Source organism: Pelobates fuscus, chromosome 6 (assembly GCF_036172605.1).
Source record: "Pelobates fuscus isolate aPelFus1 chromosome 6, aPelFus1.pri, whole genome shotgun sequence".
In the NCBI taxonomy this organism is placed as follows: domain Eukaryota; kingdom Metazoa; phylum Chordata; class Amphibia; order Anura; family Pelobatidae; genus Pelobates; species Pelobates fuscus.
Window position 1 is genome coordinate 125111057 of NC_086322.1, and position 14641 is coordinate 125125697.

General features: G+C 36.5%; 1 protein-coding gene across 12 annotated transcripts in view; it reads right to left on the minus strand.

The window, feature by feature from the left end:
- Nucleotides 1-352: 352 nt before the first annotated feature.
- RAPGEF2 (Rap guanine nucleotide exchange factor 2) overlaps nt 353-14641 on the minus strand; it is a 274085-nt gene continuing 259796 nt past the window's right edge. For 5 of the 12 annotated variants that reach the window (XM_063458215.1, XM_063458212.1, XM_063458223.1 and 2 more), the window contains 12 exons: nt 12073-12313; nt 10349-10732; nt 9420-9631; nt 9209-9332; nt 8431-8454; nt 7243-7466; nt 6275-6460; nt 5040-5192; nt 4250-4469; nt 3115-3671; nt 1807-2130; nt 353-977 (listed from right to left, as the gene is read on the minus strand). In XM_063458215.1, the coding sequence (XP_063314285.1) occupies nt 949-977; nt 1807-2130; nt 3115-3671; nt 4250-4469; nt 5040-5192; nt 6275-6460; nt 7243-7466; nt 8431-8454; nt 9209-9332; nt 9420-9631; nt 10349-10732; nt 12073-12313 (2678 nt within the window). In that variant the 3' untranslated portion in view covers nt 353-948. The remainder of the gene's footprint in view (nt 978-1806; nt 2131-3114; nt 3672-4249; nt 4470-5039; nt 5193-6274; nt 6461-7242; nt 7467-8430; nt 8455-9208; nt 9333-9419; nt 9632-10348; nt 10733-12072; nt 12314-14641) is intronic. The other 7 variants (XM_063458216.1, XM_063458222.1, XM_063458219.1 and 4 more) reach the window with 5 other exon arrangements.

A 14641-nucleotide genomic window follows, 5' to 3' on the forward strand; every position in this document is an offset into this window, starting at 1 on the left:
GTGAATGCTACACAATGGCCTTCTCTACAAGTGCAGGTCCATACAACGGCAAATAACAGTTTGTTTCCTATTCCCCGAAATATGCTGCATCCAAAGTGATGGCCGGCCTATAAATGTCAATGGTGGCTGAAGAGTTGGTTAACAGGTGGGAAACGTAAAAAGTTTGTAACTCGGTCAGTATTAACAGCAAGTAGCATTAGTTAAGGGTCCCAAAGCTGCCATCACTTTAATGTTATCCAGTTCATCAGTTAATTAAAAATCTCTATAAACATTTACAAAAAAAAAAAAAGAAAAGAACCATAATTTAGGTGTGAAATAACACTGTAAATATCCTGATGTAACAAAATTGAACTAAATTGTGTGTCCCTCTTTACTGCGTTAGGTTCATAGGAACAACCAAAGACCTTGCACATTAAAGAGGTTGTGTTGTAACATTAACAGTACTGTAAACAAACAAAACCCAAAACAGTATGCAGAGATTATCCGAATGCAATTTCGGCTGAAGTTAAAACGGCTATTGAAAGTACATAACTAGCTTGATCAATGTAGTCAAGTGAAAGGCAATTGCTAGGGATATGATTAAAATGGAAAAGGAAGATATAAAAACACCCTTCCAGGCATTACGAAGTGCAACCAGAGTTCATCATGGCTGATGTGATGGTTGAGAAGTCTGGAATGATACTGTGCAAGGTGCCAGCCACCAGAGTGGAGGTTGCTGCACTGTGTATTTCAAGCAACACAGTTTGGGGGAGTGGGGACAAAAAGTGCCAGGGTGATTTCTTCACAGTATTTCACATGCCAGGGAGAGAGGCAAAGGGGTAGATGATGCCCGATGCTGCTTTAAGGCAGAGTAGGAGGAAACAGGTCCACAGACTCCTGTCACGAGGGACATCCTCTTGTGCTCTCCATTGAAGGTGGCTCAGCCTGGGACAGAAAGAGCCTTGATCCTTACACAGCAGAAACTTGCTCATCATCTGCTGAAGAAAGAGCAAAAAAGAGAATACAATAATTAAATCAAGAGAAATGTTGGTGAATTAGAGATAGGTCTTTCTTTTAAACACAGAACATCTTAACGGAAATAACAAAACCTGATTTACAAATAAAGAAAAACAATCTATAATGCAACAACGGTAACAGCTTGCTTTAGTATTACTACCTACCTAAAGCATTGTTGCCATTAGGGAAAAAAAAAATAAAAAATCGGCAACAAAAACATACATTTGAAATGTAATTAACTCTTTGTTGATCTAAACCTTTTTGAAAGTAAAAGGTCTCCGCATGAGCACTTGCTAATGAATCATGTGAAGACCTGCAATCTGACATAGGCAACATTTACTTAGCCAAAAATAGTCTGGGTAAATACAAAATTATGGCCAAAATTTCACATTTTGTAAAGGTAAATTCACTATTCCATAGTGTGGCCTACCTAATTAAGAAACTAAAATGGTCAAATGTATACATGTGAGACATCAATACTGAGCACAGCAATTTTATAAAAAAAAAAAAAGTAAAAGAAAACCTGGAAGGGATTACTAATATACATTCACAGAAATAAAGTGCTCTGTTCAGTTTGAAAACAACACCACATAGGTATGTTTATATGAATAACATGATAAAGTCTTGCACAGATCCCATTTTCAAGACAAAACTTAATGAACAGAGATTTGCCTTTTTCAGGACAAATTCTATATGTAGTTGTACTTTGATAGATACAAATCAGTTGTGGACAATTTATCAGCAGCTATCCCAAAGTTTAAAGCATACTCATGTAATAACTTGTTTTTAAATTGTGTGTTAGACATTTACCATCATCCTTTGCAGGAACCCCTTGTGCCTGATAGCTAGATAGTCGCGGGTCGGACTCAGTTGGTTTATGCCACTGCGGTTTATTTACTAGCCTAGAAGAAGGCTGATTATGAGATGGGGGAGAATTTGCTGTGGCTCCCTCACTATCACTCCTCCGAGCCATCATTCTGGAACGCTGCAAAGCCACATTGTAATCAGGGGGCTTTCTTGAGACTTGCGGGTGTCCTTCAGCAAAGTCTGCAATTGGTATTCCGACATAGCCTGGTGGGGTCGGTGGTGGTTCCCGGTATCTACCTTCTTTTCTTGCTGTGGTAACACAATACACTACCATAAGAGACAATTATTGTCACAAAAGAAAAGAAACCGAAAAAAAAAGATTGCAAAAAAGAACAGATAATTAAAATATAGGACAACTACAACATAATTAGGAGGGATCAGGTAAATCTCCATTCTGGAGTGATTTGTGAGCGGTATGTATAACTTAAACCTTCCATATGTAATGAGATGTTATCTGTACACTTTGTAATGATTTTTCTACTACAATATGTCGATTACATTTTATAGTCTGTTAAATGCTACCATGCCCCTCCTGCATTGTATAAAGGAGAGTTCTGTTCTGTCAGTTCTTAAGCAGAGACATAATATACTAAATATATATGATATATCCAGACAGAAGTACTTTATAGCAATTCCTCTCTAACTAGAGGAGTTTCATTACTGGAAGGATGGTAAGGGGGGTTTACAGGTCATGCACTTGTCAGGGTTTCAAATAATCTGCATATCCCATTGTCTCTCCTTCAAGAAAGTAAATATTCGTAAAGACCACATTTTCTGGTTTTGGCCAATTTAATGTAATGCCGCAAGTTTAGATTAATATGATTATAATATCCTGTAGACGAAGGCTAGCCAGTGGGTGGAACCACAAATCTCATTATGGTTATCAACAATAAACAAAATAGAAGATGTTTATAGCTGGTTTACCAGATACAAGAGGAGATGTAGTACTGCAATAGATTGAAAAAAATACATATACTTAGGCTACGAGAGATGACAGAACATTTAAATAACAATGTGAAGCTGTATTTTACATAATAAAGAAATGGAAGTAGATGGAATGTATACATTACACTAGATGAAAAAGATTTTTACATGTTCATGAAGAATACTAAAAAGTACATGTAATCCTCTTCCACACCACCTTGCTAACCGTAATATTACTTCAGCTATTGCAATTGATGACCAAGAACATGACTTATTTTAACACTATATGAGTAAACATTTAAAACTAAAAATCTCAGCATCTCTTACCAATAAGACCTTTAGCAGAGCTTGTAGTTACAGCTATGTGTGTTGGTATAGGTAGTCCCTTTGACTCATCTGACGCCATAGATGATATACTGCTGGTTTCAGCTTCCAGTGCGACATCTTTTCCACCTCTTCTTTTAATGGTGCCAGTGTCTCCTTCGGAGTCCTCACCCCAGTAGCCTGTTGATGACGCCCAGCTTGCTCTGGACTGTGCTTGCTCTAATGCTTCTCTTCCCTGGTTGTGTCTGCCATACTTTGTGCTATGATCAGAAAATATAGCTGGATCCACATGACCTGAGGCCCAATATGCTGGCCCATCTGCTGTGTGGTCAAAATGGACATGGCCAAAAGGAAGTGTCTCCCAACTTCTCTGATGCGGTATAGTTTGTATATTGTCATGAGATCCACTTGAGCAAGATGTCCAGCTGCCTCGACCACTATCAGCAGCATCAAGTGACGCTCTATCACCCTGGTCCTGAGACAGCTCCTCCATGCTAGGAGAGGACAGAACTGTGGCACCAGCATACAAGCCTCTGTTATCTGTCAATGGCGCATAGGACCTAAAACAGTTTAAGGGAAACTGTTAAACTTCTCAACAAACTTAGAATAATTTAACTATTTTATATAACCTACAGCAGGACCTTAAAAGTTACTTTCCAAATCAAGCCTAGAAGGTCCATGACACATTTAGCAGGGCTGAATTTTCACTCACCATTGGTAAGTTGAAATTTTGCCCACTGCTTATAGTATGGAAAAGGTACAATTGTGTTGTGTTTTAAGAACAGAGTGAGTGCTGCAAACAGGAAAATGCATTGATCAGTTCAATTTAAATTATACATTGAAGATGTCACAAGTATACAATCATCCTCTAGATTAAAGAGTCTTATGTGAGCAGGGCAGTGTTAATTTCGTCGACTAAATTTTCGTCATGTCTAAAATACAACTAAAATGGCTTTTTCAAAAGATCAAAATAAAATAATATTCCTAGCAATAAACTAGCCAAAAATAATGAAACCTGATAATCAGAATGCAGCATTTATACTAACTACACTAGGAATAGTTTTAAGCAATGTGATCATATGTTTGTTTTTTTAAATGAAAAATGTCAAGATTCGCAAGAACTTGTTCGAGAACTTACCCTATGCAGCTCTGGTCATGTTCTGCAAGGGCTCTGCGATCAGTTCTCCCAACTCCAAGATTTGTTTCCACAATGCTCACGGAATGCCTTTGTCTTCGATCATCATGGAGGTGTACACCATCAAATGAGGAATTACTGACTATGCTAGAACGGGATGAGATCTCACTGTGTCCAGAGTCAGAGAAATTATCCACAGTGCCACTAGCTGCCAAAGTATAACCTACAGAAGAAAAAAAAAAAAAAACTACATTGAACAGGACTCAAAGTCACAAGAACACTGCTATGTTACCATAGTCAGACCAGTGACTTTACAGTAGGCTCGTGCACACACTACTAAAACACAATGTGGAAAACAAACCCACGGCATCAAAATGAGAAGGAGACACATCGAAATTGTCATTAAAATTATAACTTATTTTACATAAATAGGCTTTAGATTAGATTTCTATTTGTCTTAGAAGCATTGGTTCATACATGGTTCAAAAAATGGTAAATCTGAGTTTATAAATATATAGATATATAGAGATAGAAAAAGATGGAAATAGAGAAGAAAATATAATTTATATTTTTTTAAATTATAACCTTTGAACTAGATACCATAAAGATATTATTTGGTTATGCTGAAAGTACATCTGTCTCACAGCAACGTCCTGCTCTGGAGAGCAAACAAGCCACACATTTACTGATTATTCTATTCTATGCAATTCTTTTATTGTCTAATTGGTGGCTGAGTGGAAATCCGTGATATTGGTGAATACTAGAGCTTATTAAATGAGTGTTTTCATTTTACTTTTTCTCGGAGAGCTCTGAGGTGAGGTTGGAGGGGAGGAAAGCTGAGATGATGCATTTGATATGGTGTCTTCAGCTGGCTTCTTGTGCCTTTCCAAACTCCCTTCTTCTGATAATGATAGAATTTTCTTTAAAGCTTGTGGGGAGTTGATTCCTGCAAAGCCAGTGAATAAATATGTTGAATGGTATTTAACCCACTTGCATGTTACATAGGATGATGGCTCTAAAGGGGCATTTATTGCATTACCCCAGAAGAAAAATAACAACATAGTAATAAAATTGAAAATGAAATGTTGTTAAAATGGCATAAACCTTTAAAGATACCTGCCATATTATTCACTGCACAGGAGTCTCCATAAGTTAACGGCACAATTTTAGATTTAATCAAAAGACGTAATGCAAGGGGGGCAATATACAAAAAAAAAAAAAAAAAAAGAGAAGAGAAGAGGAGAGGAGAGGAGAGAGAAAGAGAGCACTCACAATGCAGTAGGAATGAGAAAATGTCAGTGCCCAAGGATTACTTTGTCAAGAGGAAATGCTTATTTTCTAAAGAGTGTGCACATGCCCGCTGTCTGATCAACATGCACCTACAAAGATACATGCCACTTTTACATATCAATATGCACTCTGATTTTAGCTTTTGTTTGTCTCATAGAAAGAAAAAAAATCTTTAAAAAAAAAAAAAAAAGTTTAATGTTGCTTTAACTATAAATTCAAACTGCAAACAATTGGAAGTACTGGATACTAGCTGCAATAGACTTAGATTAGGTTGATATAGATTATTAGAAGCCTTTTTGTTTTATTTGCTTACATTTATAGAAGAATATATTTTATTCACCTTGTTACAGTTAATGTGAGGCTTGGCAGGGAACCGTTGTTCTAAGGGGGTTCAAAAGATTCAGGGAAACAAGTTGTATTCAAGTACTACATTGTTAGTGATTGCAAACATTACTAGATGCTTGGCAAAAAAACAAGTGTAACTCATGACACTGATGTGCTTGATGTCCAAGATGTAATCATAGCAATTTTGTGACACTTATGTAATTGTGTTTACAGGGTATGTAATAAAGCCAGAAATATGTTCGATGAGGTGCTCTGGTCTGCCTTAAATTCCATGTGATTGGATTTCCTCGTAAAAAATCAAGCAAACATAAAAGACTTTGTTGTCTATTTCCTGTGACATAAGTATCCGTTCTCAAAGATATTAAAACAGCAAATCTAATAACTTGCACTTACCAAAAGGTGGTAGATCCTTGACTGGAACTTTTTTTCGAGAGGGGTACAGAGATACAGCAGGCACTTGTAACGCCTGATTCACCTTGGATGGAGGCTGCTGCTGGGGTTTCTGCTGTGATGCTGCCCTCGGTGCTACAGGTGACGTGTCTGGTTTCCCTGATCTCTTATCACAAGGGGTTTTTGGCACTGAAAAACAATTCGTATTAGAATTATATATAATGTACATTTATTTATTTAAGCATGCAACATGGGTCTGAGTATAGAGAGTAACTGTTCACATTTTGCGGGGGAATGAGAGGTTTTTTTTACTTTTGAAGTCACACAATTCATTGGTACAAAATTCATCTTTTGCGTAAAAGAAAAAGATTATATAAATATAAGAAGCAAAAATAATTGGAAAAAAGGAAAAGAAGTTTACTGTAAAACATACCGGTGGAAAATGATTTTAAAAAGTTAAACTATCTATAAATAAATAAAATGTAATTATTTCAGTGAAATGGTCTTTGTATAATGTGAAATCATCCCATATCAATACATCTTTAAAGTCAAAAGACAAAACCAACCCCTCAAGAAAAGGAAAAACATCTTTATCAAAAATGTGACTTCCAAATCACATACTGAGGGTGGTTACCAGGGTAACTGTAATATTCATGAGCAGTTTAAAATACTTTACTTATGCATATGTTAATCTTGAAAATGTGGACAGCCTTTTAAGGATGGACCTTAACTTAAAGTTGGTTTTGATGTAATACTGGGTTGCTAAATACTTTGAAGCAATGTAATTCTTGCTGGGTGGCAGTTATTGCTGTATTCGATAAGAAAATGATGTATAAATACTTGTATAACTACAAGTTTAGTTATTCTGAGGAAGCCTTGGCCCTTTTAGTCACAGGCAATGTTTTATAAAACAATGATAAAGTGTATAAGTATAACAACCAATATCTAATGATACAAATGCCAAGACTCACATGTATTTGTTGCTGGCTCACACTGAAAAGAAAGTGTTTGTAGATTCTCTTCATCCATTTCAAGATCCAGATCGGCCAAATATTGCTTAACTTTGCGCGCCATCTGGGCATCTTCATACAATTTCTTAGCATTAAGGAATGAACTACGTCGAACTCGTTTTTTGTGTCCACCAGTCTGCGCTACATCCAGTACTGTGGCGTTGGTACTACCTTGACTTAGAGACCTGGACAAAACATAAATAAAATAAATAATAAGCAGATCAAAATTAAAGCTATAATTTCCCAAAACCTCCTCCAAATATTGTGCACTCTACAAATGCCTTCATGCAGGGTTCACATAGAAGTATGCTCAACATGCCTCATTCCACTAAGCTTGAGCTAAAAAAAAACTAAGAACGATAATGAACAAACATTCCCTCTTATAGCAAAACAATCACAGGAAATGGCTAAAATAATCCCATACCATCAGAATGGTTCCAGGATAATTAAAGAAAATGGTATGTCTTATCATAACCTGTCTGTGTCTGAAACACAACCAGAAAATTACGTTTCCCAGACAAAAAAAAAAAAAAGAAGATATTTAATATAACAAGCTCATGCAGCAAAATCTGAATTGTTTCACTGCAATTACCAAATACAACATACGGCCTGAAACGGGAAAAATTAAGCCAATTATTCCTCAAAAACTTATTTTTTGGGGGTAAGTAAAAGTAGCCAGTTAGTAAATGGAAAGATCTACGTGGATCATCATGCAAAATGTGGGTATCAAACAAAAAAATGGATGGAACCATTATAAGTTATGAATGAGGATGAGGACTCTGAAAATGTAATTAGCGGAGTTACAGTCTTTTGATATTTACAACATTTTATGTTTTGCTGTTACGAGCCATTACGGGTAAGATTTCAATGTGCATAGTTTGATTCCCAATTAATATATTTTCATGTTGTTGTATATTGTAGTAATGTAAAAAATATATATATGTATTTGTAAACTACATATAAATAAGCTTTAAATATTAACTTTTTTTCCCAGGATGGATTTGATTAAATCTGAATGGCCAGAGTATATCAACAGTCTGCCGGCAAGAGGGTTAACAGAATACAAAAAGCAAAAGCAAAAGAAAGGAAATGCGAATGGCAAGAATGGACAAATGTGGCAGTGGGCAACGAGGTCACCAGCCAACTTACCCCAAACTTCTCCATTTCTTCTTCCTGTAAGTGAGAGCCATGAAGACAGAAGCATGGGTATAGAAAGAGACAGAAAAAAAGGGAGAGAGAGAAAGATCACAAGCTCAGAAAGAAAGGACCAGATTTCAAGACAAGCAATACCGGAAGCCCACAGATGACATATCTAAGAGGCACACGACGGGAGCCAATGCCATTTGCAGTATAATTTCAAAGTTTCAAAACACAGTAAAACTACAACATTCTTCTCTGACAGGAGAGCCCTCTTTCTGAGTCACCAAACCAAAGGTAGTAACAAGGAATGTTACACCAAGTGTTTTGACAAGGCATTTTTAAATGTAAGCTGCATACCAACAGGCAAAGCACACGGGAGTTTATTGGAAAAATCTAAACAGAGATCAGATTGTGGGTATTTATTGCTATGTGCCCAAATTATGCAAAGGGTAGCTAACCACTCTACAGTTAAAGAGCTTGTCAATGCATTTTCCTCCACATACTGACCTGCTACATGTAGTCCAAGATCGCTAACAAAACCCATTATAACTACAAACTTTGAGAGTATTATATACAAGAAGGACACATGTGCACAACACAGTGTACGGGACATTTCCAGAAAGGAAGTGGACTTTTTAATGTAATATTTTAGAAATGCATTTCAACATTCCATTTAATAATCTAATAATTATTAGTCTACGATTATAAATTGTGCAATAATCATGCAACATGCCATCTCTAGGACTGTTTCAGAACAAACGGTTGGGGAAAAAAAGAAAAAATGTACCTTGTCCTAAACATCAAAGCAGGATCCATGTTTACTGAAGCCATTCGACCAACATGGCGAATTTCTTTTGCAATCATCCTAAGCTTTTCAAAGTTCACTAAACCTTCTACTTTGGAGTCGTTGCCTGGTTAAAGAGGGTAGAGATACAATTTTATGGAGTTCTTAAAACTAAAGAAAAAGCATGGTATTTAATGAATAAATCAGTACTCACCCTCGTGCAGAAAAGTAAGGTCCTTCTTGATGACAGGAAATAGGGGTATGACAGGTGGCTGGAGGTTCTGGTTATTGAGAACATTGCGATATTTGGCCATGTTCCTTGATGGGTCAAATAGATCTTGTAGATCTTGGAACAGCTTCTCATACTTGCTGGGCAGCTTATCCCATGTTGTTCGAAGCCTTGAGACGGGTGCTAAATTCAATCCACTGAAATTACACAAGTTACTCTTTATGACATCCGAAAAGAAAATTATGACAAATAAGGAATATAAAACATAAGCATACATTCACAATATGAATACCACATACCACAAAAGGTCGCATGCAAGTAACAAACAAAAAAAAAAAACACTGATATTCTCTACCTAATCTAATCAACATAGAAAAAATATGTAATTGTTACAAATTTCAAACAATCATAACTCCTACTTACACATGTATAATGAAAAAAAGATTACCGGTAGTTAATAAATAATTTTGTTCATAGTTGTTTTCCGTTAAAATATGGTTTTATTAAACTTCTGTCTGAATACTTCAAAATGTAATCCTAACTTTCAACACATTATTTTTGTCCATGCATTTTTAACCAATTCTTTGCCTCTTTAAACTTATTAGCCAAGTATCAACTACAATTAAACTGGTGTAGAGAGTATAGGGGGGTTATGTATTAAGAGCAATTCTGGGACACAGTTGTAAACATTCATAAACAATATAAAAAATGGTGCATAATATTCTACAGAACCCATTAAAATGTTGGTTCTGAACGTTTCACTATTAGAACTATTCGCTCTTTATAGCCGACTGCTTATTTTCAGTATTTTTCAACTCTTTTTAGCACGTCATTACCGAATTTATACTGACAGCCTTTACCCTAAGGGTAGCTAAAGGGGGTTTAAATTTAATGGGACACTTGATGCAAGTTACCTAATGATGGCGAACATTGAGTTGAAGTTTTTGCACTCCCTACAGTGTAGTGCAATCTTTATGAAATGCTTGATTATCTTCATTCGCTTTAGTTGGTTGGTCTCCCTCAGGATTTCCGAGGCCACCCAGAAGGTCTCTTGGTTAATGACATCTTCAAAGCTTTTAAGATTGGTGCAGCCAGTTTTTGATTTCAGTTTAAATAGATCATCAATGTACTCTGTTGGCTCAATGTTGCGGAACAACTCGAAATTCCTCATGGAGAGTTGCGTGGCTACTTCAATAGTACTCAGCTGCAGCAATGAAATCTGGCTTTCCCTCAGGAGGTCTTGAGCATCTTCATCTGAGCACAGAGTTTCTGTCTCCATGTTATTTTTAAGGTAATACCTAAAAAAAAATATATAGAAACATTACAGTACAAAGCTCAGTAATTTCAATATAACTATCTGGGTGCTGAAAGTGGAGAATTGTGTGAGCAACATCACTGTTGAACCATGGCATAATAACTGGCGATTGAATACAACACTCATCATTCTCCGATAGCCTACGTTTTGCCAAAAATGATGGGAACATTTTTTAGACATGGAACCAATAAAAAGCATTATATACAGCTCAATACATAAGTTTGGGTAAATGAAAATTGTGAGGCATCTTTTGAATCAGAATTTCTCTGTATTAGTATTATCAAGTAAATGTTGGAAGTATATCAAATTTCAATCAGCAATAATATAGATAGTAGAGGTTTCTTTATTCCAATCAAATGTTGCCAGTCACGGTATGTCTGAATTACAGCCATGGGGAAGGTTAAAACCAGAAAAACATGATTCAAGAACTGTTAACGAAGGCCATCTGCTGTACAGGATTGGGGAAACGGAATAATGCCATGTGTAAGGTTGATAACAAGATAAAGCTAAAGATACGGGATGACGCAAAGGAAGACAATATCTGACACTATTAACAAAAGAAAATGTCACATATATGTAGTGGAGACTGCAAACTAAATCTAATGTTTAAGATTATGATAATAATCCTACAGAAATGAGGTCACGGCATTGGAAGTTATCATATGAAAGACTGAATGACAAAACAAAGCTCTGCACGTCACTGGCAATGAGTGAACACCCTAAAACTAGCACAATGCCAAGTTGCAGAAATATTATTTCTCTGGTTAGACTTCCTATTGAATATTAATTTGTTTGCTCATACGTCGGGTTACATTAGGAATGGAAATCCTGCGAAGGGTATTTAGTGACATCAACTATAATAATTTCTAATGTAGCAGTTAAGTACTGTCTCCACAAGCAGCAATACTTTGTGCAATAGATGTGCTGTGCTGTTCCAGTACGAAGATGTTCAAACAATAACAGGTTTATTCTACCTCTGACACTTGCAACAATATATGAATCTTAGGGGAGATTTATAAAAAAAATTGTTTTCTAAGTAGTAGGGAAAAGTTCTAAAAGTGTCGATATAAACCAAGAAACCAATGGAATAAGCAGGAACATGGGTTTTCCCCGGTGCTTCACTTTTGAAAATTGGTATTTTTTTTTATACATTGAACACTTTATTCAAGTTCATTCAGTGAATAACTAGAGATTGTGTAGTTAGGGATAATTTGGTTTGTTAAATTCAGGCAACATTAATGTCAAACAGACATTGCAGCGAAAAAATGATTTGCAACAAACTGAGATTACCTGTAATAAATTATGATAAAATACCGACATTACCTGCCACTGAGTTGTATTCTATCTGCTAGTTTAGACAGTTGATCGGGGAGCCGCCTCTGCTTGATGACACCTTCAGGGGTGACTGACACCTCACACAAGGAATACGCATCAGGGACAGCGGTTACTGCAAACTCTCTGATGGCCTGAATGACCACTTCCTTAGCAGTTGTATCTTTGCTTATCATGATATAACGGCTCTGCTGGTCTGCCTTAAAAACTCTCAACACCTGGTCAGGTAGATCTGGAAGAAAATAATACGGACATGCGAAAGAATTACTAAAAAGTCCAGCATTACATTTAGATATTGCCCTTGTTAAGAGTGCATGGACAGTGCTTATACTCTTTCTGTTTTAAGTTGTTTCTCTGAGGGGTGGGAAATAGACTGGAACAGATATACCACAATGTTTTGAATGCCTAGTAAGCCAATATGTTCCTTCATTGGACCTTTTTTATTTTCAATGACTACACCTAGAAAAAAAAGGCATTACAGTTTCTATGGCAATATTTCAAAACCTTAATGGATTATTGCAATACCGCAAGATAAACTAAAGCACAGGTTTTTGATCAAAAAAGACCAATGACCAGAGTTCTGATCTTTTGGGTCTCAGTAGCATGGCTCTGCTTCTTGTCTGGAAATTGAAGTCCTTCTGTGTTCAAAATCTGTCCCTTGGTTTAAGAAAAGCAGTGTTTAAAATGAGTGTTTTATCACGGTTTCACTGCTAAGGGTACTTGCAGAAATGTAAAGTGAAGTCTGAAACACAATACCAGCTGTGCTCATCTGTATGTCAAGCAAGGGATTTTGTGACAGTTGTGTAAACATGATTTCTTGGAATTTCTGTGCCCAAGGCAGACTTATCAGAAGTCAAACTTGAGATACGTAGGTGAAGCACAAGCGTAAAATTAATTGTACATAAAATTGGTTGCCAACTCCCGCTTTAAGTGCTTCTTTAATAACAATAATAATGATGATTATTATCAAGAATTGAAAAAACAACAACCCCAAAACAAAATACAGTAGATCCACAGCAGGCTTAACACATCATAATGTCACATTAAATAACAAGCAGCCTAACAAATCCTGATAATACCATACACAACCACTGTGTGGTGCTGTTGATCCAAATTGCACAATTCTCATGCTGGTAAAGTACTAGTGTGGATGACAGGATTAGATTCACCCCTAGAATAGGTAGATTTTCTTTTTAGATCAATGTGATATTTTAGCCATAGCCCCTTAAAGCTTCAAGCCAAGTACTAAAACAAATCTGAATGATTGCAACGGTTATGATGCAGAGTATCCTGCTCTGTCTTTCTGTTAATAGAGACATATATCTGCAGCAATTTTCAAAAAATCTCTGCATTTATAAGCCAGTCATCTGACTTGTAAATATCAAAGAATATTTTACTACCTCCTTTATCAGGTATGGTCTGTCCAACTGGAGTGTGTACTGCTTACTGGAAGGCAAGTCGCAGTTATGTGTGTGAAGTCAGGAGCTTAACAGATTGCTGCCCACAGACTGCTGGCTATATTTCCATGCATTATCTATACTTATTATTGTGTTCCTTGAAAGGATTATGATTCATTTGTAAGTAAGCTAAAATCATATATGCCAATTGCTAAATCAGCTCTCCCATAGTAGTAACAAGTATATTTACTAACCCTAGTTAAGAAACAGTACATTTATAAACCATTACACTATCTTACTGAAGAATACTTACTACATACACTGATCGGCCACAACATTAAAAATACTGACAGGTGAAGTGAATAACATTGATTGTATCGTTACAATGATATCGGTCAAGAAGTGGGGATATATCCGGTAGCAAGTGAACAGTCAGTTCTTCAATTTCATGTGTTGGAAGCAGGAAAAATGGGCAAACAAACACATTTGAGTGACTTTGATCTTGGTGAAATAGTGATGGCTAGATAACTGTACACAGCTTAAAAGCATCTTTAATGGGGACATGAGCATCAGAACTGGATCATGGAGTAATGGAAGAAGGTTGAGCACCTGTGGGATGTGCTGGAACAAGAAATCCCCACTTTGCAACTTGCAGGATGTAAAGGATCTGCTGCTAATGCCTTGGTGCCAAATACCACTGGACACAGTCCTGTCTTGGGGAGTCCATGCCTCAATGCATCAGAGCTGTTTTTTCAGAATGAGGGGGACCTTCCACAATATGTTTAAGGTTGTGGCTGATCAGTGTATTGTTGATATTTCAAATGGATGGGTCAGAATCCTATAGAACTGCTGTATTAGGACTCGTTTTCCTGGCAGTTGGACGATGACAATGCTGGGTAATACAGCTAACGGATTCCCAATATATTTTTTATCTTTTTCAAGCACATAGATTAATGTCACATCATATATAGATCACCTTGCATATGAGAAAAAGAATCCTTAAAGGCAGCTAATTCCTATTACGCTATTCGTGAATGAGACACTCTGGCTGAGCCAACTAAAGACATACTAATCTGGCAATACTGGAAATCACAGCCCATGCTCGGTTTACAATTTAAAGGATCACTATAGTGTCAGGAAAACAAACTCTTTTCAATGACTAC